The 23,629-nt window shown below is 41.8% G+C and overlaps 1 protein-coding gene across 1 annotated transcript; it reads right to left on the bottom strand.

Moving 5' to 3' along the window:
- On the bottom strand, window positions 1-20,162 carry hs3st3b1b (heparan sulfate (glucosamine) 3-O-sulfotransferase 3B1b). The gene is made up of 2 exons (XM_067575532.1): window positions 19,285-20,162; window positions 1-3,229 (listed from the first exon to the last, which is right to left on the bottom strand). Exons 1-2 carry the CDS (start codon window positions 19,863-19,865, stop codon window positions 2,611-2,613), a joined length of 1,200 nt encoding a protein of 399 aa, XP_067431633.1. The 5' UTR covers window positions 19,866-20,162; the 3' UTR covers window positions 1-2,610.
- Between the last annotated feature and the right edge of the window lie 3,467 nt (window positions 20,163-23,629).

Here is a 23,629-nt window from a genome sequence, read left to right as displayed (position 1 = left end):
TTTTGGTAAAATATATACTTATTTATTTATTTCTTCATACAAAGAAATATTATGAATGTTCAGTATTTAATCATCTAGAAACATCTGTTCCATTTTGCTCTTGCATTGTGTAAAATTAATTCCTTTGATGTACATACCACAAAATACTTGATTTACATGTCTTTTTCATTTTTGTACATACAGATCTGCTAGTCTAAATACATATTATATGTGGGTAAGACAAACATTTCTAACAATTTTAGATCTCAAAACAGGTTGAATAAAACTCAACCATAACCGATGCAGCAACATGGAGTACATCCATGAGTGCAAGTTTTTTTTTTGTTTGTTTTTTTTTTTGTTTTTTTGTTTTTTCAGATATTCCCTCAGTTACATGAACCTGACCAGAATTCAAATGCAGTACTCCATCAATTACAGGGAAAATGCCAGAAGATAAAGTTTCTTTCCAGAATGCGACAGCTTGGTAAGAGAGACCATCATAAATGCTTCTTTTTTTTTTTAATAATCAAACATTGCACTAAGGAGAGAAGGGGCGATGAAGGCTTTCTCCGCATAAATTCTCACTAGGAGTATCATCGCTCAGGCAGATTGAAAGCAAAGGATAGCACAACAAAAAAAAAAATACAGTGTAACAAGCCTCCATCTCCCTTTGCTACAAACCATTGGTTTGAGGCTAAACCAGGTAGCTGGCTTCAGCTGGAAAATAAGAGAAAAAACAGCTGACTTCGGGGTCATCATCTGTTTTAATGACAGGAGCAGGCTAACTGTGTTGGATTGGATAGTTAAAGAGGCACAACATTTTTTTTTTTAAAAGAAAAGACAATCAAATTGAACTTTCACTAAAACTGAGTGACAATCTGACACTTTAAAATGCATGATTTGAGGGACTCGTGTAAGGATAGGTTGTGTACATTCAGTCTTAAACGCATAAAGCCCTCCTCTAGACACTAATATTCCCTTCCCTTTATCCCTGCATTTTCTTAATGGCCACCGCATTGAGCATGCATAGCATAGCACAGCATAACGTAGCATAGCATGGCAGCATCCCTGTGCCCTTATAATAGCGTGCCACCCGCTGCAAAGAGATAGGGCTGCACATCAAAGAATGATAACTGCGCATATTCTGCCTCTTGCATATCAAGAATTGAACTAGAAAGACAAAAACAAAGAAGCAATGCAGGGGGGGGGGGAAATGCAGAGATAGTGACTTAAGCTGTGTGAAATATGATATCAACCCAAAGTTTTTTTTGGCAACAAGAAGAGAGTTGAAATCGGTCATGGAGAGATGAGATGTGTGAGGATGGCATGGGTGAATAAGGCATAAAGTATATAGGCCATGGACGATGGCACATGAGGTTTTTTTTTGATGACACTAGAGAGGTTAGACACTGAAACCCTGCCTGAGGCAATTCTTGCTGTGCTGAGAGTGCTTCACAAAAACCTTTTCCTCTTCCTTTGATCTTTTTTTTGTCTGGGATTTAAGATGGGGCCTGGCGGACTTCTTTTTGAAGAAGCGCTATTTCATTGAGGCGAAGCCTAGTTGTTGTTTGTCTGTCATCTTTTCTATCTTCATGCTCCATTTCTAACAGATATGCCTCTGCTACCTCACGCAAAGATTTTCCATCTTACTGTAAAAACAAGGTACACACTCCACCTGACCCGCGGTGCACCGGCTCTGCTCTTCTCAACCAATCAAATGCCTCTCAAGGAAATTTGATTGAGACTTTGTGTGACCTTTGAACTGAACGAATAGGGCAAGAGCCTGGCTCTGAGCCAACACTGCTTCTAATGGGGAGTTAGAGAGTGGAGGCTCCATCGATCTGCCAGTTACCTTTACCCGATTAGCATAATGTTAACATGGGCCCTTATGTGGTCCGGGATAGGATTTAACATTTGATGGATGGGTCATTCATTAGAGCAGGCAGCAGGAGCACCAAGAATGAAAGGGCAGCTGTATACTTTAAGCATGAGTGACACAATGAGGATCAATTAGGTCTATTGATCTACCTGTTATTGAGTGGAAAGGGACATGAGGTCTGCTGCTTAGGCCGATGCCAGTGTAGGAAAACTGCACTGTAAAAAAAACTTAACTGGAGGATCTGTATTTTAGTGAAACACCTTATAGAAGAATGACACTCAGAACGACAGGGTTTGAAAAAAAAATGAAGTTATGATGCATAAATGAATGAGGATGCACATGAATAGATGTTCTCCACTTCTCCGTGAGCACTCTGTACCCGTAATATGGTGCTTTTCACTAGGATTTTCCACCCTAATTTCTTATTCAGTCATTGCTGATTACCTGCATTTTGAAGCACCGATACTATAAATCCACTGAGTTTACAGGACCACAAGGGAGGAGCGAGAGAATTCAAAATTAAAATGAGGAATGTTAAAAACAACACGTGGGCCAGATGTTATGTACAATTATGGTTAGGCAGCTTAGTGAATTAATTGCTTAGAAATAAAAATAAATTATTATAAAATAGATTTCTGTACATTTTACATATATATAGCAATATCTCCACATCTTGCCATTGAATTACAGAGAAAAAAAAAAACTTTTCAACAAATGAAAAAAATAAAAAAATGTCCCCCATGATTTTCACATCAATCCCAACCAAAGTTATGTCCCGTCATCTGGTAGAACTTCATGTTGAAGGGCCTGTAGAAGTCCCGTAGCCTCTGCACCACCTCGGGGTTAATGTTTGGATGGGTCCGCCCTTTGGTTTTGCCCAGGCAGTGGGGCTTGCTGCTGCCCTCTGCCTTCTTGAGGCACGGGAAACCCTTGGTCTGGTTGAAGTAAAAGTGTTTGTCTGTGATGATCCTCTTGAGCCCCAGGAAGTCCTGCACGCGGCCCAGCTCTCCGGCCGGGTCGCTGATCAGCCGCTCGCCGCTAACAAACAGGATCTGGCCCATGGGGAAGTACTGCAGCCAGTTGTCCAGGTGCTTGGCGTAGATGCCGATCTGGATGGCGCTCCACGAGGTGTCGATGAGCCCCGTAGTCCTGTTTTTGAAGGTGAGGCTCTCGAAAGAGGGAATGTCAGGCTTCTTAGACAGCGTCTGTGTGTAGTCCGAGATAGCCCTGGTGACGGGGTCCCTCACGACGACGATCAGCTTGGTGTCCCGGGACATGGCGGAGATCCGGGCTGGAGCCTCTCTGGTCACAAAGTAGCTGGGGGTTTTCTCCATGGTGATCTGGCCCTCTAGGGTTTTGGGCATTAGCTCCCTGAAAAAAAGATGAAAGCAGACACAAGGAGGTTAGGAGAAGGGTAAGGTGGAGCAAGATCTTGCGTAATGTAATCAAGTTGATGGAGTGTACTGTGCTCTGTAATCAATGACTCACTGAGCCTGCTTAGCCTCATTATAGGGCTCAAAAACCTATTAGTGCAGGCAGCTCTCCAACATCAACATGCTCACTCACTCATAAGATATCTCACCTCTGACAGAAAACAGAAAACCCTTATTTACTGCATAATCAAGAACAGGGAAGCATTTACAGGAATTTCTAAACATGACCAACCCTGAACTTAACCATATTAGGGATAAGGAGCAGAGGTTTTCCCACCTCTCCTCAGACTCCTCAATCCTCCCCTTTCTAATTGCGGCTAACCTGCTCTGTTAATAATTTTCATAGTGAATAATTTGATCATCCTTACGATGCATTTTTAATAAATTATCTCACAGCGTGTGTGAATTCCATTAGCCGATGTGTTCTTCCCTGAGCTCGTCTTTCCCCATACCTCACAGCTGGATGTAACGATCCAAAGTGGTCAAGTTTAATCAAAATCCACCCTCTTTATAATATCAGGGCAGAAAAAACACTCAGCCTGCCTTGCTGACTCAGGCGGTGCCCCACCCCCCTTCTGACCCCAAAAATTTTTTTTTAAAAATGCTACAGCGCTGAAAGATGATGAGGCTTGTTTCAGAGAGGGAATCTGTTTTTTTTGACGAGAGTGGGTTCGGTTTTGGGTGAGGGCTGGATGGTGGGCTTTACACAGATATGTTACATGCAGACATATAATCAAGAGGTACTTGAGAACAACTGGTTTTGAAGGAAAAGTGAACGCGCTCCGCTCTCTCAGCATTAGGTTTCAGATTTGGTGGCCAACCGCAGAGTCTAGATTATGGTGGAGGCGATAAGAGCGGTTTGACTGACATTGGGATATGGATCACCTTTCTCTCTCTGGCCCCCGCACCAGGAAGAAAACTAGCGTCTGTGATATATACGTGGGATCAAATGTAGTTTCTGGTGCTGGCTGGATGGGAGGGGTTTGGATTATGGACTGGAAACTACAACAGCTAGAACGGTTCCTTCTGTTATGTTATAGTATCAGTCCACTCAAAAAGAAAAACACATACAGACACTCTAGCAGGAAAAAAAAAAAACTCAAGGGAGACACCGACAACCAAAAACAGCAAATAAGCAGTTTAAAGCACTCAAAGGCGGAAGAAACAAAGGAAGGGGGAGATAACCGAGGGCATTGGTCTATCAGGGTGAACACACTCTCACAGATAAGACTCCAGTTAGCCTGTTGTTACTCTGAGCCTCGCCTTTGTTGTTAAGGCGAGGGCACTGATACACCATTGTGTAGACACTACTATTGTAGTGGATCCCATTCAAACACTGTGTAATCCTACACAAAGTATTTACACACTGAGAAAGGTAAAAGACGTCGAGAACTACAACGTTGGACACATTTTCTGTACGCACAAAAGTCTGTAATGCTTTATTCCTCCCAAGAGCCTCAGCTATTCTTCAGAAATATACTCTAAAAGCTGGAATGTAGTTCATGTCCATCTAGCTCATGGCTAATTCATGTAACACCGGCTCTCCATTAATGCAAGAACCCCAGAAAAAGAGGGAATGGTGAAGGGAAAAGAGAAAATACCCAGGGTAACTTCAGGTAACCAATAAAATGCCTTATGGAAATGATGTTGGCAGATTTGTGTAATCCTAATGCAGTGCCAGTGATCTAATTATGATAATATCTGCTTGATTGCTGACACATCAGAGGGGTGAATGGTGTAGATGTGGGGGAAAGCAAGGCTGTTCCAAAAGCTCATTAATAGCCTATTGAAATCAAAACAGATACAGCATGTGGTTTTATGCAAGAGCATGACAGATCTTTCCGCCAGCAAACCATTTCTGGAGATATAAATGCAAACAACACTTCGCGAGCACACGCACATTCAAAATTCTCTGCTGCAACTGAAAACTGTTTATACAGCCCTCTTGAATGTCTTCAATGGAAAGTGGAGTATAAACCAAAACATGCTCGACTTAAACTGCACGCCATTCGTCATTCTTTCGATGCACAATGGTGATACTGCCTGCAAGCTTTTTTGTCATTCCTTGTGCTAATATACAAAAAGAGTCCAGAGCCAACACAGAAGAGGCAAATGGCTTCCCATCTAATCCGATTTCAACATGACAATGCGGGCATGGAGATAGGGAGGAGGCCTGAGTTACAATGTGCATAGTGATAGATTATGCTGATCCAAGCTCAGGGAATCCTTAAAAAAAAAAAAAATCAAGTGTTGGGGGTTGCAGGAGCATAAAACAAGCGGATGGCTGGACAGCGAGGAAGAAAGGAAAGTGATGAGGAAACCCCTAAAAAAGCGCCAAATCCGCAAGAAGAGGCCCCCCCCTAATAAAAAATCTCCACCTCTGACTTTGCCCACTTTCTCTGCCAAAGAGGTAAAAAAAAGGCAGGAAGAGAGAAAAGAGAAGAGAGGAGGGGAATTTTAGTGGGACAAGTAGCTCTTAGAGAAACAATGCCTATTATGCTCTTTTTTGATTTATGAGGTGCTGCTTTTAAAGATTCCGTCAGCAAACAGGCAATTCTGTGACACTGGGCTCTTCTTTTTTCTTGCTTTTCTTTGAAAGTGAGCCATTGTCCCTGAGCGGTGGGGTGAGCAGGGCAGTGGTCAGGGCAAAGGGGCGGGGATGGGGGCAGGGTTGGAGAGGGGGTGGCGGCCAGAGAAGGAGAGTGGCGGGTGCTTATCGAGGCTTTATAAAGGCTATATAAAGGATATATATGGAGTGGAGCACTTCTCCGGGCCTTCTCAGCCTCCAGTGAGAGAAGCCTTTTGGAGGGTGCTTGAGTGGAACGTGTGCCGAAATTGCCCTGCAAACATCACCCTGTCCCCCTTAGATACCGAGGACTCCAGAGACTTGCGCTCTCTAATGTGGGAAACAGGCCAGTAAAAACTGTAAATACCTAACTTGACCTCAACTACAATTCAAAACTACTTCCTTGCTTGCTTTGCCAGAATATTTATCTTTTTTTCTCTGTATTTGTCCCTGTACCTTTGTCCATTGAGAATACTTCCAAGTTGAAAGACATGCCAAAAACAGCGATAAGACACAAAGCAGAAGCCCTTGTCACATGACAGCATCAAACAGAGGCCGGCGGAGTGGCCCTTTGGCCTGTGTTTTAAAGAGCCCTCATCCCACCAGAGATAAACGGCAGGCAGGAAAAGGGTTATTTCTGTCTGATGCTTCTGCCTCCCTCCTGTCACATTTGATTTGATGATAACGGGCTGCCACTGAGCTGTCTGTGCCACAGCATCCCTGACAAAATGACTAGTTTGCTGGTAGACAAAAGGCAAAAGCTATTTGGCGTGTGTCTGTCGATTTTCTATTTGATACAAAGCGCTCTCAATTGTCTCACATGTCTCGATGTTGAAAGCATTTGAATCTCAAATTAGGGTTTGTTTATTTGAATACAGACAAATCAGAGGGCATTTTGTGTCAACCGGTGAAGGGAGGGTGTAACTTTACTCTTATGGGCATTTAAAGCTGAAGCTGTCTGGTTTCTATGGCTTGAAGACCCTGGAGCGAGTGTTATCTCCCCGTGGGAGGTAACACCACCCAAAACAACAGCATATACTGAACAGCGCTCTAAGTAGCTGTAAGGAGAGGCTGAATTAACCTGTCTGAATCAAGCAATAAGAGTACATCAAACAAATCAACCACTCCATATGCCGAACATGCTTGAGTTTCATTTAGATTACGGCACTTTTGACTCCACTTCAGTCTCCACTCTTCACCACATTCTCCTTTCCATTGATCCCCAAGGTTCCCTCGACCCCTGGCAATCAGGCCTTGAGGTCCGATAGCAAAGCGACACTCCACAAGTGGAAAGAAGGAGAGGGAGGAAGTGAGGGAAAGCATTGAAAGACTCCCTTTCTTCTCCAAGGGCCCTCTTACCCAAGCTCTTCACATGAACCAGTGTGTTGGATGTATAAGCATTTTCAGGAAACACAAAGAAACATCTTTATTCATTATTCGGATGATAAGGATCTCGAGCGCCACTTGTACGTTCACAGTCGAACGTGTTCTAAATTTGATCTTTTCAACCCAGGGAACACAAGCTAATTCAAACAAAATGCATCCATTTTAAATCTGATACTGTAAAGATCCCTTTCCTAGTGTCTTCAGAAACTCTAAGAAAAGGATGATAGATGCAGATATGTAAGCTTTATTGCATGAGTTCATCGGTATGGATGAGTCACTCGTAAATAAAAACAGCGTTCCCGTTTAAAGCTCTCAGCTCACAGTGGAGGAAACCTACATGCTATGAAATGGAACTGAAGAGAGCAACATATTTATGTAACACACACATGCACACACACACACACACTATGGCTACTATTGGGGGAGGCAGGCTCACTGAATATTTTCAAAGTAGTATTTAAGAACATACAGAAGCCAGACGTTTTGAAATATACTCCACCGTGCCTGGAATCTGACATTATATTTAACCACAGAGCATGACTTTGGCTGTAAATTAAAAGAATAAAGAAGATGGTTTATGGTGCAGTCTGCCGGGCCACTCTGATGCAGAGAGGGAGAAGAGCTCTGGCTGCACTTACAGAAGCTTCATCTGGTCTCTCTTTCAAGCACTTGGAGTGGATTCCAGGTGTTAGTATGTGGCCACTTAGACCTTTTTGACAGTTCATTTCCTGGCTGAGAAGACCCAGAGATCCCTGCTTAAAACTGAGATCTTGCAGGAGTGTATGCAGAAGGGGGTCAGTGTATATCTGTGTGTTGTACGTCTCAGGTTGTGTGCTTCGGTGTATGTATGCATACCTTTGAGCCTGCTGTTGTATCCGTATCTTTCACACCGGCTTGTAACTTAATACCCAATACTCAGGACATAATGAACCCTAAGTGATGCTTCACCTTCATCAAACTGATCGGAGTCAACTGTCAGTACTCCTCACAAGCCTGTGGTTTCAAATTAACAGGCTTCACTGAATAATGGTGTCACTGGAAACTCAGAAAGGTGGCTGAGTGGAAGCCCCTCCGAATCATCTGTCTGCTAAAAGGATTAATAATGCAGGCTAGCCTAGTATCACACACTCAGACCTGGATGGTGGGGCCCTGCATGGGATGGTGCACATCATGCGGCTAGAAGGAGGAGTGCTCTTTGAAAGCTCGATTCCTCCTCCAGATTACTGCGAAAGCTGCTGCCAAAGAGGCCTGTCAGTATGAATGGAACCACTACAGACTGTTCCCTATATATACTGTATCTCTGTTGCTTGACTAAAGAGAGAAATTGTTTAGAAAGTTCTGCACTACAGGTACTTACTGTATGTCTGTTGTCACGCCAACAATAGTAAACATGAGTTGTGATACACTGGTTAACTTTTGGCCAATCCCCAAGGACTGAGGATGATTTTTTTGCTGAAATGCTGCAGACTGAGTATCGATTAGCTCGGTTCCCAGTTTAGTTTCATCCATCTAAATTTATCATTTTAAACAATGCTATATGGGTGTGAATAAAACAGGTCAGGAGACAGAAGGAGTTTGGAGCCAGTGTAGTTTGAAAGTAGTGTTAGCTACTAATGCTAATGTTGGCGGCTTAGACCAGTGGGTCCCAACAAAAGGGATCACAAGATAAATCTGAGGGCTCGGGAAGTGATTAGCAAGATAGAGGAGTTTTACCTCTTCCGGACTTTAAAAAACTATAAAAATGAAATACTGTGAGAAGGGAACATCACTCTTTGGGTGAACTGTTAACATCACATTGTTTGGCATTGTTGGCTATAAAAGGTCATTAAGCAAGAAACCATGGGGATTCATTGGCCTAGTCTTTCTCTCTGGGCTAGAGGATTCAAAGATCAGACTCTTTTGAAGTAAGTTTTGGATAAAAAGTAGACTTCAAGCACAATCCGCAGATAGAAAAACACATAGAGGCTTTGGTTTCCACTAACAAGGTTTTCATCAACATGGAAGAAGGGAGTCTAAGGGAACTGACCAATGAGCTCACAACGGGGTCTTAGGTCAGAATATGATGAAGAGGCTACAAGTTTAAGCTTTTCCAGAGCAACATATACCGAGTGCAACGAACTGGTAGGAGCCCTTGTCTCATTTCTTGCTCAGTGACATTTTGACACCCAGACTCTTTACTGCAGTGCTGATCTGGTTGATAAATGCAGCTCCCAGATCCTTAACTTCATCAAGACGTCGCACTATGTCAAGAGCAGCCTGGGAATCTACTGACCCTCCATGTAAACAAAACAGTTAACCCGACCGACGCAACCCGTCCATCCATCATTTTTCACTGGAATCAGGGAGTCATGCGCCGAAAGAGTGGAGCATTTTTTATGGTAGCGTCTCTTACAGCACAAGTGTGTGTGTGTGAGAGAGTGTGTAGGAGAGGGAGAGTGAATGACAGAGGGAGGAAGAGACAGAGAAGAAGGAGAGAAGGGGAGTAAGGCCTTGCGGTCACAGACCATCCAGACTGGTTTCGGGCTCATACCCAGCCTGGTTTTGGAGGCAACATCAGACACAAGTAAAGTAGAATAAATAAATAGAGAACTAACCACCACATATAATGCCATGGACTACATGTCAGACACCCCAACAGCATATTACCCCCAGCCACATCCTCAGATACCCCCCTCTGTTATGTCCTGAAAATACTTAAAGTGAGGTTAAAGCATTTTACTCTTAAACCATTGTGGTCGTCTTGTGATGGGCAGCATCGCACAGGCGTGACAAGCACAAATTATTCAATTCAATACGTAACTATCATTTTTCTTGCTCAGAAAATCTGTTTTAAGTATATTTGTTGCTATTTGGCACCTTTGAAAAACAACACAGGAATGTATGGAGCCATAAGGGTTTTCAGGCTCAGAACCATATCAGCCTGTGGCTATCGACGGCTGCCTGGAATTACTGAGTGTTAATAACTCTGCAGTGAAGCGAGGGAGCCCACCATGTGGTATAAATAAAACAGAGGGGTTGGTGAAAGGGAATGGCGGAGGGTAGAAAGAAGAAACACCTCCTCCCTTCCTCTCATGAATGTGCAACAGCATGCCTATAGAGGTGTCCTTTCTTTATTCCAGCTTTCAAAGATGTTGCAGGAAAAAAAGCTTCATTTTACTGGCAAAGAAGAAAAGAGGCAAAAGGGATCCCATCCTTTTTGGTAACATCTCACCACTTTGTTTGACATGCCATACAAGATGAGTCACCTGACACTGCCGCAGCAATCAGGCTACTCATTGTGTGCGCCTTAACGCCACTCGCAAACATGCCAACGGACACAATCACTTCACTCTCTTTGAAATCGGCCCACTTGGCGATATTACCCAGAATTTGTTTAGCGTAAGTAATCCTTACTAATCAGTGTGTTTACTTTGGTGGTTTGCTGAAGGTGTTAGCCCAGAACTAGCCACACATTCCACCACTCCATCAACATCAGGGTGCGACTGGCTGACATCTTGAGTGAAATAAACCGATGAACCATGAAAGCATAAAAAAACAACACGGCAAACAATGAAGGGCTGCAGGTGAAGACTGTGTATAAAGTGTATGTGTGTGTGTGTGTGTGTGTGTGTGTGTGTGTGAGCATTTCTGGGTGCTGTGTTGTGTTGGTGTGCAGGCAGAAATCAGCCATTCTGACTGATTTCCTGACACTTGACATGCACCAAGAGGCACATGACTCCTTGATCTAGCTACAGCAAAGATGAATAAAAGATGAAACAGACTCGAGAAGAACATACATGCCACCACCCCCACTCCCCAGACATACACACACACACACAGTCACACACACACACACACACACACAGAAAGACAGAGGGAGCGAGCGAGCTACTTTGCATCCTGTTTGAATTGGCTTTCATCCGTAACTGCCTGCGCACCTTTTTCGAAGACAGGTGAAGTACAAAGTACATGAGAAAGAGAGAGGGGATTTCCTTTCTACTGTATGTCACTCAATGAGCAGAAAACCATCTTCCTGTGTGTTTGGGTTGTTATTTAGCTTCCATTACTCACACTGCAGCTGTTCTGCAGGTTAATGGTTTACAAATTCCTGAAGACAGTCTGCCTCCCGAGCGAACGTATAATTAGCTAAATTGAGTAACGATAGCACCAGTCGTGACAATTAACCTGCTCCTTTCAGAGACGGAAAAGAGTGGCAGCAGCAGTCCTGAGGCGATCCAACAGTTTTCTTTGGATTGGAGCCTAGATGTTGTCTCCTACAATATCTCCGAGCAGCCCGAAGACAAGATAATTATTGTTAAGAATAACAGGCACCGTGTTAACCATTTCTGCTTCGAACCACTGCCAAACACAGACAATGGAGCTCAAAGTTCAGTTTTTCAAGGTTTCATTATTTTATTCAGGGGGATGCTTAATAGCTGCTAGATAATAGTTTGATGACAAATGTTTTCACCCCTGCCCTGTATCTCTATCAGTAAGCCTCTTTATTCAAAGTGAAACAAGATCTGTTGTAGCTCCATGCCAGAAAACAAGCTATGTTGTGAAGGGAGAAAAAAAAAAACCAAAAAAAATATATTTGAGAAATACCAGCAATGTCAACCCTTGGCCAGAACATTTTAGTAGTTGTTTGTTTTCATAAAACTTTACAGCAGCTAAATAGAGTTTTCCCCCCCTTTTCACTAGATATCAACTTCTTTTTTTCTTTCTCAGTGCACATTCAGAACTAGAAAGCACTCCCCTACCAGTGTCATTAGAATATGTTTGATACATTAAGAAACCCTGCAAAAAAAGAGACAATAATAATTAAAATAATAATAACAATAAGCCTGTATTCGCACCAAAAACTCACTTGTTCCTAAGCCCACGAATAAAGCCCAAAGTGTAGCAGTTTGTTGTAGTAGTTTTGCTGCATCCAAAGATACAGAGTGCAGTTTCTAGGACTGCCTGATGATTCCAATCAGTTTAAACAAGGGAGAGAAAAGACTACACATGGTGGAAAATAATTGGAATTGAGTCGAGTTTGGCCAGGTTGTCTTGGAGTTGAGCTGAAGTTCTTACAGCTCTTATGAGAGAGAGCCCAACAGCTCTGGGAGTTCATCTAAATGGAGAGAGTGACTAGTGCTGAGCAGCCTTGGTGCAGAGAGACAACTCAAGGCTTCTAATGAGCTCTGCTCTTTTACTGCCAAGCTAATGGAAACCTCAGGAGACCTCAGTCGCCCTCTCTCTCTCTCTCTGTCTGTGTATGTGTGTGTGTGTGTGTGTGTGTGTGTGTGCCCTCCTCTCTCCCAGAGGCAGTCACACTCTCCGGCACCCTAATGGCTACCTCTGGGACTTAATACCTGGGACAAGCGAAGCTTTACAGGTTTACTGTCATCACTTTCTCCTCTTCCTCCACCTTCTCTTCCACTACAGATTATTTTTTCTTTTCTTTGGAAAACAGTAAGGAGTTCCCCGACTAACCTATCTTTAACAACGAGTAACAGCAGACAATTAATAAAGTTATATTAGAGTGTTTGTTTCCCTCAGCCTGCAGGGAAACCTTTTTTAATGTGCTAAAGAGTGTTTATTTAGCAGCAATGAATGACCATTAACTCTGGAGGGAGGATGTCTGGTTCTGTTCTGACATGTGTAACAACATCCAAATTATCACCTTGTTAAAAAGAGCCTAATTCACATGTAGCACAGAGGGAGGGTTTGTACACCGCTTACTCCATCATACGCTTCCTTTCTTTCCCCGAAATTACTTCATTAGACTTCTTTATAAGCGATTTTTATTGTTGTGTACCTTGAATTGCGTCGACTTCACCCGCAGTGGAGGAGACAGAGCAGCAGTTGCATGATTATTCTGCAGGAATGAATGAGCACAAACAATAGTCCACACTTTTTAAACTACATGTATTTGTGCGCGCGCGTGTGTGTGTGTGCGTGCGTCTGTGTTTTTCTGTTTGCAACGACCCAAGGAGAAGTGTGTGAATTCAGGAGTGTGTGAATGTTTGACAGTAAGTTCCTGTCAGGCTCCATAGCTTTTATTCTCAGCTCCAGCAGGAGGTTCCTGTCTGTGGCGGCCATATTGTCCTCATTGGTGTGGGTTGTGTTCATTGGAGGTGAAGAAGGGGGGTGGCAGGCCACCATAGTGCAGCGCTGCCACTCCCCTCTCCACAGGTCTCCCCTTTCACAATTAACCGGTCGTAATTTGGGGATGAAAGCCGCCTTTTCTCTGTTTCTCCACCCCCCAGTCACTCTCTCTTCTCAGTTGGCCCATGCCAGCTTAGGCAGCAGGGAGAGAGGGCCTCCATCCTTCCACGCTGACCAAAGGCTTCTCTGGGAGAGGGCCACTCGTGGTCAGCGAGGCCTGCAGTGAGCCCCGCCCAGGTTTGGACAAACCAAGCATGACATGTGACACTATTCTTACACACCAGCAGCGCAAGTGCACAGCTGGAGAATGGAGAAAGAGCGGTTCATTAGGGAGGGATTTGAGGATGATGTTTGGGGGAGGAACTGGGAGGTACTGAAGGAAAACTGGGTACCATTAACAAATAATCCATTCATTTGGGAACTCAAGGTGGAAGTTTAGCCAACACAGAGGCATGCTTTCAAACTGCTTGTTTTTATAGGCTATTGGCTGCTGCGGCTGAGGATTTGAACAGAGGATGAGAACCTGCTGTCAGCTGTACGGTTGGCTGGCCGGGTGCTTTGTCCCCGAGGAGCCGTGGAGTTCCAGGAATCAGGAAACAGTCGGAGCGCCAAAGTATCTAATCATCTGATTTTCAACAATGTCCTCTCTAGAACTGTTGCAGCCGCTCAAAGATTCAGCGCTCTTTGATTGTGACAAATGCGGAGTTTTAAAACAAAACAACAAAAAAAGATCATCCTCATTTAAATCACTCAGTAAAACTGCGCTGTCATACTATTGTTTTCTACCAGGAATGGCTATAAATTGCCCAGTGGGGCTTGTAGGTTCCAGCCGCTTTCTGTAACTCTGCAGATGGTCAACACACAGACCCTGTCAGCAAGCAGACGTGGGTCTGACCCCAGTCAAAGGCTCTTAACCCATCTCTCCACATTACTTCCAATCAGCCCTGACCGATCAATACCGGCTATCCCAGAGGAGCCGGACCATGGCGACATTTGTGTACGCCTGTCTGTGTGTCTCATTCTTTTGTGAACGGAGATGAAAATGATTTGTGGCTTCACAGCTGAGCCTGTCACAACCACGCAGCAGATACATCTCATGACTCCTAACACTTTTCTATACCTTTCTACATAACAGCCCGTGTTTTAGCAACAATGAGGAGTCTGATGTTTTTTGACTGGCCCCTCTTTAGAACCAGGTGGCCTCTTTTAGCTATTGAGAGGAAGGAAGGAGGGCGAGGTCAGTGGCAACAGAGAGTGGACGGGTCACCTACATGGAAATAGGAGCACCCCTGTGGCGAGCAGATAAAAGGACGTGCACCCATCCAGAACTGTCCCTGACATGGCCAGGGACAGCAGTCTGACTCCGGCTGAAGAACTACCAGTGGGGGTGGACTGGCTTTTAGATAACGGCTTTCAAACAGAGTAGACTTCCGCAGGCATCCCGAGTCTGATAGCGGAACCTGATTTTTTTTTCTTTTCAACAATGCTCCACTTGTCTTTTTGTCGTAGGGTACTACGAGTAGCTTTTTACTGACGCTGCTTTGTACGTCTGTTTACCTCCACAGTGTTTAATCACAGACGAGATACAAAGGTTGACCGGAGAGACATCCTGCTCAGGGATGGTGCCGTCTCAGTCCCAGACTGGAGCCTAACCTTAGATCATAAACCACATCACACAAGGACTGAAGATTATATAGTTTAGTGTGCGGGCTCCAAGACGTATATTGCATTATTGGTACATGACGGTTAAATAAATCCACAACTAGAAGCAAACACTTGTGACGATTTCTAAAACATTCCAGAAACTGTAAAAATAATCTTCTTTCGACCACCGTAACATAACAGAATACTCAAACCACCCATATGGCCATAAGCTGTATGATTAGACTCTCTCCAACTCTCTTGTTTAATGCTAAAGCCACTCCAAGGGAGGAGCAACAGCGTCAACACTGCCGGGCCTTGACAGCGAGCTGAGTCCAGAGCCCGCGACACGACAGCAAAACCACAGTACAGTAATTATATATCAAAGCCCCTTCATAGCCAATAGGGTTAAATGGAATATGAAGAGAGCGACATGCACCGCAGACTGACAGGACGAGATGAGGGCTGCAGTCAACAAGAGTTAGGAGTAAATAAAATAATGTGCTTTTTAAGAAAAGTGGAGCAGTGTGGAGGAAATACAGTCGGTCATTTCGAGCTGTAAATAAAAAACTCAATGTATAATAAGATTGACGATCTTGCGTCTTCAACTAAAGCTAAAGGTGCTTTCGCTGTTGTTGTCTCTTGACTTTAGGACAAACTTACAAAGTTTAAAAGAAGGAAAAACACCTTTTCATGGTTTTATAACTATATTTTTCTGTCTCTCTTTCTCCTGTAAATCACTTTGTAACTTCTGTTTTGAAAAGCGCAAAAAAAAAAAGTCTCAAATAACACAGTAGCAGATCAAAAAAATACACAACATGACTGAGGTTGTTGCTTCACAAAATGCTTCACACTGCTGACCCTGAGCTCTGTTACACACTCTGCATGGGTTGTTAGTCTTTGTTTAGGAAGTAACTCGTTGCGTTTGCTGTTAATGTATGTGTTGAAGATAAGTACGATTTTTTTGACTTATCATTATCAGATAACGCTAGTGTCGCTCTCACTACGCCACCGAACAGGTGCAAATAGAGAATGAAAAAATAATGAGCCAATGTCCTTGTTCACATTCAGTCACACTGGCCTGTTGAGCGTTGACTCTCTCTTTTTATGTGTGTGTGTGTGTGTGTGTGTGTGTGTTTCTGTTCCTTGGGACCAGTTCATGCATGACCTCACTGTGAAAATGTGTACCTCCTGATACAAGGACCCCTCGGTCAAAAGCATGAATCATGTGTTTGTCTTTGGGTACAAATAAAAACTGTCAAAGTACATCAGAAATCCACAATAAGACTTGTTATCACCACTTCCATTCATTTTGAAACTTCTCTCTCTCTCTCTCTCCGCTGTCTCACCAAGTCTTTTCTGCTCTCTCTCTCTCTCTATGGCTGCATTTACTTGCTGGAATTCCAGCTCTAAATGTGCGCCCATTGGGAGAGGCAAAGATGGTGCAAGCTATAGTGGATGGCAGAGCGATTGTGCAAATGAACAAACAAGAAGAGGTGAGTTACACAACTTGCACGCACACACACACACACACACACACACAGAACTGTCTATAACCGCCTCCATAAATGACCCTCACCGAAATCAGACCTTATTCCCACAGAATATATTTCACTGCCATGCAATTTCGCCTCTGTATGCAACATTCCAGTGTTTTCTCCAAAGTCATCTCCAGTATCTGCCCCTAATGGGACAGTTAGGAGGATCAGCAACGAATGAAGTATGATTTCCTTCCTCTGTCCATCCTCACTCGAGTAAAAGAAACCTACAAAACTTTTTTTTTTTTTTTTTTCTACACTACAGGGTCTGTTTGCACCAGCTGTCTCATTGAAACCTACATTTTTTTCACTGCAGTTCTTCCACACAAAAGTATGTCCACAACTCAATGAGTGCACATAGTATATGCGTCATATAAGAGACAAGCAAATTAAAGGGTTGTTGCATAGCATAACCACCACTGTCGAGATACATGTTGCAGCATAAAATGCCTCATATCACAAAAAACAAAAAACAAAACAAGAAAAACACATCTGGAATTGCACAATGCAAGTTTTTTTTTGTTTGTTTTCAATGTGAAATGAAAAATAAAATAAAACTTGTGTGAAACTTTGTGAGACTGTGTATGTTAGGTTATTTCTTGGAATGCACAGGAAATAAATAGATAAACTCATTCTATCTCTACCAACAGAAAAAAACCCAGAGTCATGACTTATTTACTGTACATGGCTTAAAAACTATTAGATTTCACGGTCTAAAAAGTAGCAGACAGTAGTTTTTTCCGCAATTCAAAACAATAGAAATAGGTGGAAGTCTGGTTAAATAAGAGCCAACTACAAACTCAAACCAAAAAGACCTGCGGTAAATGTGTGTTTCTATCAAAGCAAGCACATGAAAGTTTGTACAAATCAATGAACGGAGTCTTTATTTTGAATGCTGCCAAGCCTCGGGTTCCCCATTCGTCTCCTTTTTTTTTTTTTCATACATTGCTGGGGCCCCATTCAAGGGTCTTGCATATTTAACGTGTAGAATAAACGCTCGGAGCGAATCCGTTAAATCTAGAAGCTTTTTTTTTTTTTTTTTTTAATCGATTTGTCAGATTAGCTTTTATATTTAAAAACAAATCATGACAGATAAAACTTTGTAAAAACTTAAACCACTGTTAGTTGCAACATACGGGACATTTTAACACTTTTTCCAATATAAATGTTGACTAATAGCAGAAAATAATTAGCAGAATTTTAAATGGAATTCCAATACTTAATCAATAAATTGATTCGGCCATCAGCAATTCAGTAGCCATAATGTAACCCTGCTTATTAGTGGATAGAAATAAAGACCAGCTTTGATATTATTCAGATTAAATCGTCACTAAAAACATTTTTTTTTTAAAAATAGTGGATGATTTGTAAAACTCATTTAATAACTGTGATGTTGAGAGTTAAACTCATTAGTCTCAACAATCCTTCAGCTCCTTATATTAAGACTTTGTGATGTAAATGAAGAGGATAATGTTAGTTTGTTTCCCTCTTAAGATGTTAAATGGTTTTGTTGCGAGTTTTGTTCTAATTAAGGACCCTCACTTTGTCTTGCAGATCCCACTTTTCTTGCAACGCAGCCTATTATTCCTGTGGAGGACATTGACATAAGAATGGTCAAAACCCTTTCACCTCTAGAAACACTATCAGGCTGAATATTCTACACCACAAAAGAGCTATCATTTTCTCTCTTTTTTTTCAATTCTCAAAATTGTTGGAACAAGTGAAATATAAACTTTTTGAATTTGATGTGAAATAAGTCAGATTTGTGCAATTGTGCCATTCATGTTAAGCCCTGAATCATAATGCAGTGTAGTAAAGTATAAAACATGTTTGTTCGGTTAGGTTCAGTCATAAAGGCGGTTACCCAAATATAACAGAAGGTTATTAAGAGCTGAAATCAACACAACTTGGCCCCGATGCAAACCCCCCTAATCCACATAAATCAGATTTAATTTGATATTGTATTTATACAGAACTGTTCATAGTCCTAATAAAAGATTAAAACCGACAACATTCACATTTTCATTTGGCGAACAAGCCCTGAGGACACATCATCGCCAGGCTGCAATGTTGCGCTGTGTCCAATAGAGATCACTGCACATCGCAGAAACAGGCCAGACTGACTGTAACGTCCAACCATACAGCTACAAAATGTGACACAAGTCGGTACTTTTAAAAATATATATATATATAACATGTACGAAAAAAACAAGTCTGCTATCAGCCCTCAAAATTATCAAAATACATTAACAGCGCACATTATGTTAGAGCGCGTCATTTAATGCGCAAATGGGCCAGAACGACACAACCACAGTGTTGCCTCTGTTTTTATTTAGCTTTAAATGTTCGCACTTTGTAATAAACTCCAAACTTGTTGGAAAAAAAACAGAAATCGTTGCACTACTTTTACGAGGTTCAATTTCTTGTTAAACCAATTAGGAGATAATTAATTAAAGCGCGTAACCGTGTTAACGTTGTTGAGGCGAATGAGTGACAAGACTTATAAAATGATCAAATACGACACACGAGTAAAATATTAAAACATATATTTTGACCTATAGGTTGGCTGTAGTAGTAATAATGGCGTATGGATCAATAGCTTGCAGCACTGCAGTGCCAACTCCCTTATAAATGTGTCTTATAGGGAGCTAAAATTATCTTAAAATGTTTTTAAGTAGTTCTATTTTGTTTTCTGATCATCCAAACAAGCGTTAAATGAACAAGTTTTACCTGTACCACTCCAGTCCGTTCTCGTAGTTGCGGTCGAAGAAGTGTGGCTCCGCTCCCACGGCTCTGATGTCCGGATGAACCCGGAGAAACTCCAGCAGAGCCCGGGTCCCTCCTTTCTTCACCCCGATGATGATCGCCTGCGGCAGTTTTTTGCTCCCGGAGCCGTTGGAGAAGCTGGACATGGCGCTGGGCTCCGGGACTCTCTTCTGCTCGCCCCTCATCTCGTCCCAGTCGTCGGCTCTGTCTGTCTCCAGCTCGTTATTGAGCAGGTCTCTGGACGCGGCGGTCCTGATGGACGGCTCCTCATAGTCGGTCTCTATATCCTCCCACGGCTGCGGTTTGGCCAGCAGTCTGGACACCAGGTCCGTCCTGCTGCTCTCTGTCCTCTTGCCTACCGCCGAACCAGTCTCCTTGCCCCGGTAACTGTCCACCACCACACTTGGCATGGTGGAGCAGTAGCCCACGCAGGAGTACAGCATGTATACCCAAATTAAAAACATGATGCTGAGCAGTATTAGTTTCTTCTTCACGGGGCTAGACCAGAAGGCATACAAGCTCTGACAAACCAGGCTATATTCCATAAGCCTCTCGATTGAAAATCATATCCCAGCGGCGCATATTGCCTAACTCACTCCCGGTGGCACCTCTGCAATCCTCGCAAAATTACGCACATGCTCACCTAAAAACTACAAATAAATAAAACTTAGAAATAAAAACAAAAAGACTAATCTAAATCTAATCGAAGAGGATTATATATCCAGGAATGAAAAGGCATTGAGGACTTGTTAATCATAGTTATGGCTGAAATGTGGGGAATTGTTGAGCTGCGACAGACGCACCGCTGCGCAGCTCCGGGCTCATCTCAGGTTTGTTAAGGCTGCCGGTTGAGCACCAGACCTTATAGAGAGACAGGCGGGTGACTGACAGCAGCGGTAGCCAATAGCTATGCGGAAGTTAAATATGCAGCGGTTTGTTGATACAAGCGGACCAATCAGAGGAAGGCGTGGGAGGTCCAGGCCGTGGGATCCTCGGTATGGAGATGAAGCATGTGTGCGGGACTTTGCTGAGAGTTTGGAAAAACTTTCGAAATGAGAACAGAGGCCAGTTAACTCTTGTTCCTCATGTTCCGGCACAGACATATTGTTCAAACGCTTTCAGACGGCTTTCATATGTTTCCTGTAGATTTATTCTGACACATTTCAGCGCACGTGTGCCAACTTTTTTTTTTATTATTATTATTCAAAGAAACAAAATCAACTCTCCGACTGATTTCACCGGGAGCTTTGGACACAATAATTAACAAACACGTCTATACAATCAATAGAAGTATTGTGTGATTTAAAACAGACTGAGAAGCGACGTGGAGAGGTCAAATACTTTCACTTCAACTCTTATAATTATTAATTAAAACAGAAAAAAACACTAAAACAAACTGACGACGTTTTAATCATTTATTTACCTGATAATTAATTCAACCAGTGTGTTAATTGTTAAACTGAAAAATTAAAGTTGATGGTAATTAAAACTATAATAATAATGAATGTTAATTTCTACTTATTATCATGGCTTTATAATTAACGGCATTAAAAAGAACTGTAAGCAAGAACTATTTAAATTTATTTATTTATTATATTTACATGTTTAGCCTCGTCTTTATGTATCACTATCATTACTTCTTCATCCCGTTTTTACACAACTCTGCACTAACAGCATGTCAGTACACGGCTTTAACAGAAGAAATGATGTGCTCGTGTGGAGCTGAACTCACTAATTCAACAGGTTAAAATCCATTTAATTCTGCACGCGGACAATCGCTCCTTCTCTAGATAATTGAAACAACAAAGTTTCCTTCTGAGTTGAAAACGCCTTTTCAATGAGTATAGAATGTTAATTAACAGCCTGTATTTATTCATTGATTTTTTTTCTGTCAAAAAAAAGCTGCTTAGAAATATGACCCAAATCATAGCAAGAGACTAATCATGAAAATGTCTGGCCTGTATGTAAATGAACGGACCAAAATGTGTCCAAAATCTTTTATATTTATTTTTTTTGGGACATAATTCAGACATCCTCCAAACGCAGGCTGTTATTAAATTTTAAAAAAAGAATAAATAAAAATAAAATAAAATATCTGAGAGCAGTTGAGGAGCTCAGGAAACCCTCAGAATAAAAAAAAAAAAGCTCAACATTTGGGGAATATGTATTTAATTTCCAATTAAAAACAGATAAAAAACGAAACTTTGCATCGTATATTTTTCATCTGAGGCTGGAGATGACTCAAAGCAAACCGCGGGGACTCATATATGAAACAGAGCCAATGACAGCACATTTTCCATGTTTTTAAAAACGAAAGAAGGGACAGATTCAAATGTGCGCAACATCCCCCCCTAAATGTTTTTTAACTGTATAAGATAGTTTATGAAACATATTTTTCTACTTTTCGCTGCAATTAACGAAGTCAGAGTCACGCCTAAACACTGACAAACCAGATCATCTGATCCAAACCAGGTCCAGACTCTCACTGACAAAACTGCATATTTTTAAGAGGAGTATTTCTGTATTTTTTTGTGTGTGTGTCATTTATTAAGTTCAGTTTCCCTCATGAGAAATAAAAAGACTTGTTGCTTGTGCTCATGCTTTTCAATAGTTTGTCGTATTGGAAGGTTTTTTGTTTTTTTTTCTCCATGGTATTAAAGTATTTTTTTACTCTAATATTCCCACAGGAACATATAGGGGTAGTTTTACTGTGGTGGTTGTATAGTTTCAGTCTAAATATTGCTTTAGGATTACTGCAGCTCTTTGGATTCTATTTTGCAACAACTAACGTTTGAAGAGAGGCCAGAGGTCATCCGTCATCCTGAGATTTCATTGCAGTGTATCCAGCTTGGTTTGAAGAGTCCTGGAATCGGAGCCTGTTGTACAGTATCCCCCCCCCCCCCCCCCCCCCCTTTCTCTCTTCTTGATGTGAGAGAGAGTCGGTGTGGATGTTAAAGCCTTGCAGCAGTGAGGTTGACTGCAGATTGCTGTTGGGGGACTCTCTCCTGTTTACAGATGCATATTTCGCTCTTCAGTTTGTTGATTCTGGCGTCAAGGCTCCGACTCACACTGAACAGGCAAATAACATGAATGATTTAATGACTGAGAAGTCTCCGTGCCCCTTTTTTTATGCACGAAAAGGAGTGAAACAGGAGGGGGAGAAGTACTCATAAAATATTGTTGGCTTGTGCAATAATAATAATACATGACCTTTCTGAAGTTTTCCATCATTTTAGAGCAAGTGTGATAAATGTCTAATGATTTAGTAGTCAACTGCTCTTTTATGTAAGGTGTTAATAATTTAAGATGATATATGCTGCTCCACAGGACTTTGTGGTCTTCCTGCAGGATTTACTAAGTTTCAAAAAGATCTTTTGCAAACATACTCTAAGACCTATAAAAAAATATTGTAACACTTTATAATAAGGGTACAACTCATATACACGTGCAGCGTCTTTTTCCTTCTATCAAGCTGGTAGTCAGATACATACTTGTTGCTGCACGGCCCAGTGATCTTCACGCCACCTTTACAAGCTTACTAGACAGATGTATTGTACATGATCAGGTTACTTTAATATTAAACCCATAACTGTCAATTAACGTATCAAGTAACATTCATTAATTGACTATTAAGTGTAAACTAATCACATTAAGTCTTGGTGGTTTGATCATTGGTTAATGATGAGCAACAGGAATCCATGACACATCCTGCATTACGTCATGCATTAAATCATGACTCATGAATTAGTTAACCATTACTTCAAGTGTATTATTTGTACCCTTATAATGAAGTGTTGCCAAAAATAATCTAATAATAATAATTTATGTCTGCTATGGTTTTAATTACATAATTGAAAAAAATCTTAAAATTACATCTGCTCCTCCTCCTTCACTGAAAAATCAGCAATCTACAAATATGCAAATAGAATTTTATAATTTCAAAAGTTTAACTACTAGACACAAGATGTTATGAAAACTCTCTTTCTCTTATCAGCACTTGTGACGTCACAAAATCATGCTTGCGTGTGCACGTCTTAAACCAGAGCAGAGAGAAGCTTCAGTAGATAAATGTGAGAACAGCTTTCTAGTGTCAAACTCTGCACATACATGATTCTGCACAGCGAAGGTCACCCAAGTGAAGTAACAATAAGCAAAATACATTTTCATGTTACATCTAAATCAGAGAGTAAACCTGCCCAAGACTTTTCAGAGTTAAGTATGAAAAATGTTAATTCCAAAAGGATGAATTTACCTTTCAGAGGAGCTGCAGCTCAGGCATCCTTCCTGTGTAATCTAAGGAAGAAATTAA

The sequence above is a fragment of the Thunnus thynnus genome, chromosome 20, assembly GCF_963924715.1.
Source record: "Thunnus thynnus chromosome 20, fThuThy2.1, whole genome shotgun sequence".
In the NCBI taxonomy this organism is placed as follows: domain Eukaryota; kingdom Metazoa; phylum Chordata; class Actinopteri; order Scombriformes; family Scombridae; genus Thunnus; species Thunnus thynnus.
Note: the sequence above shows the minus strand (reverse complement) of the source record. Positions and strands in the feature narration are given on the sequence as shown.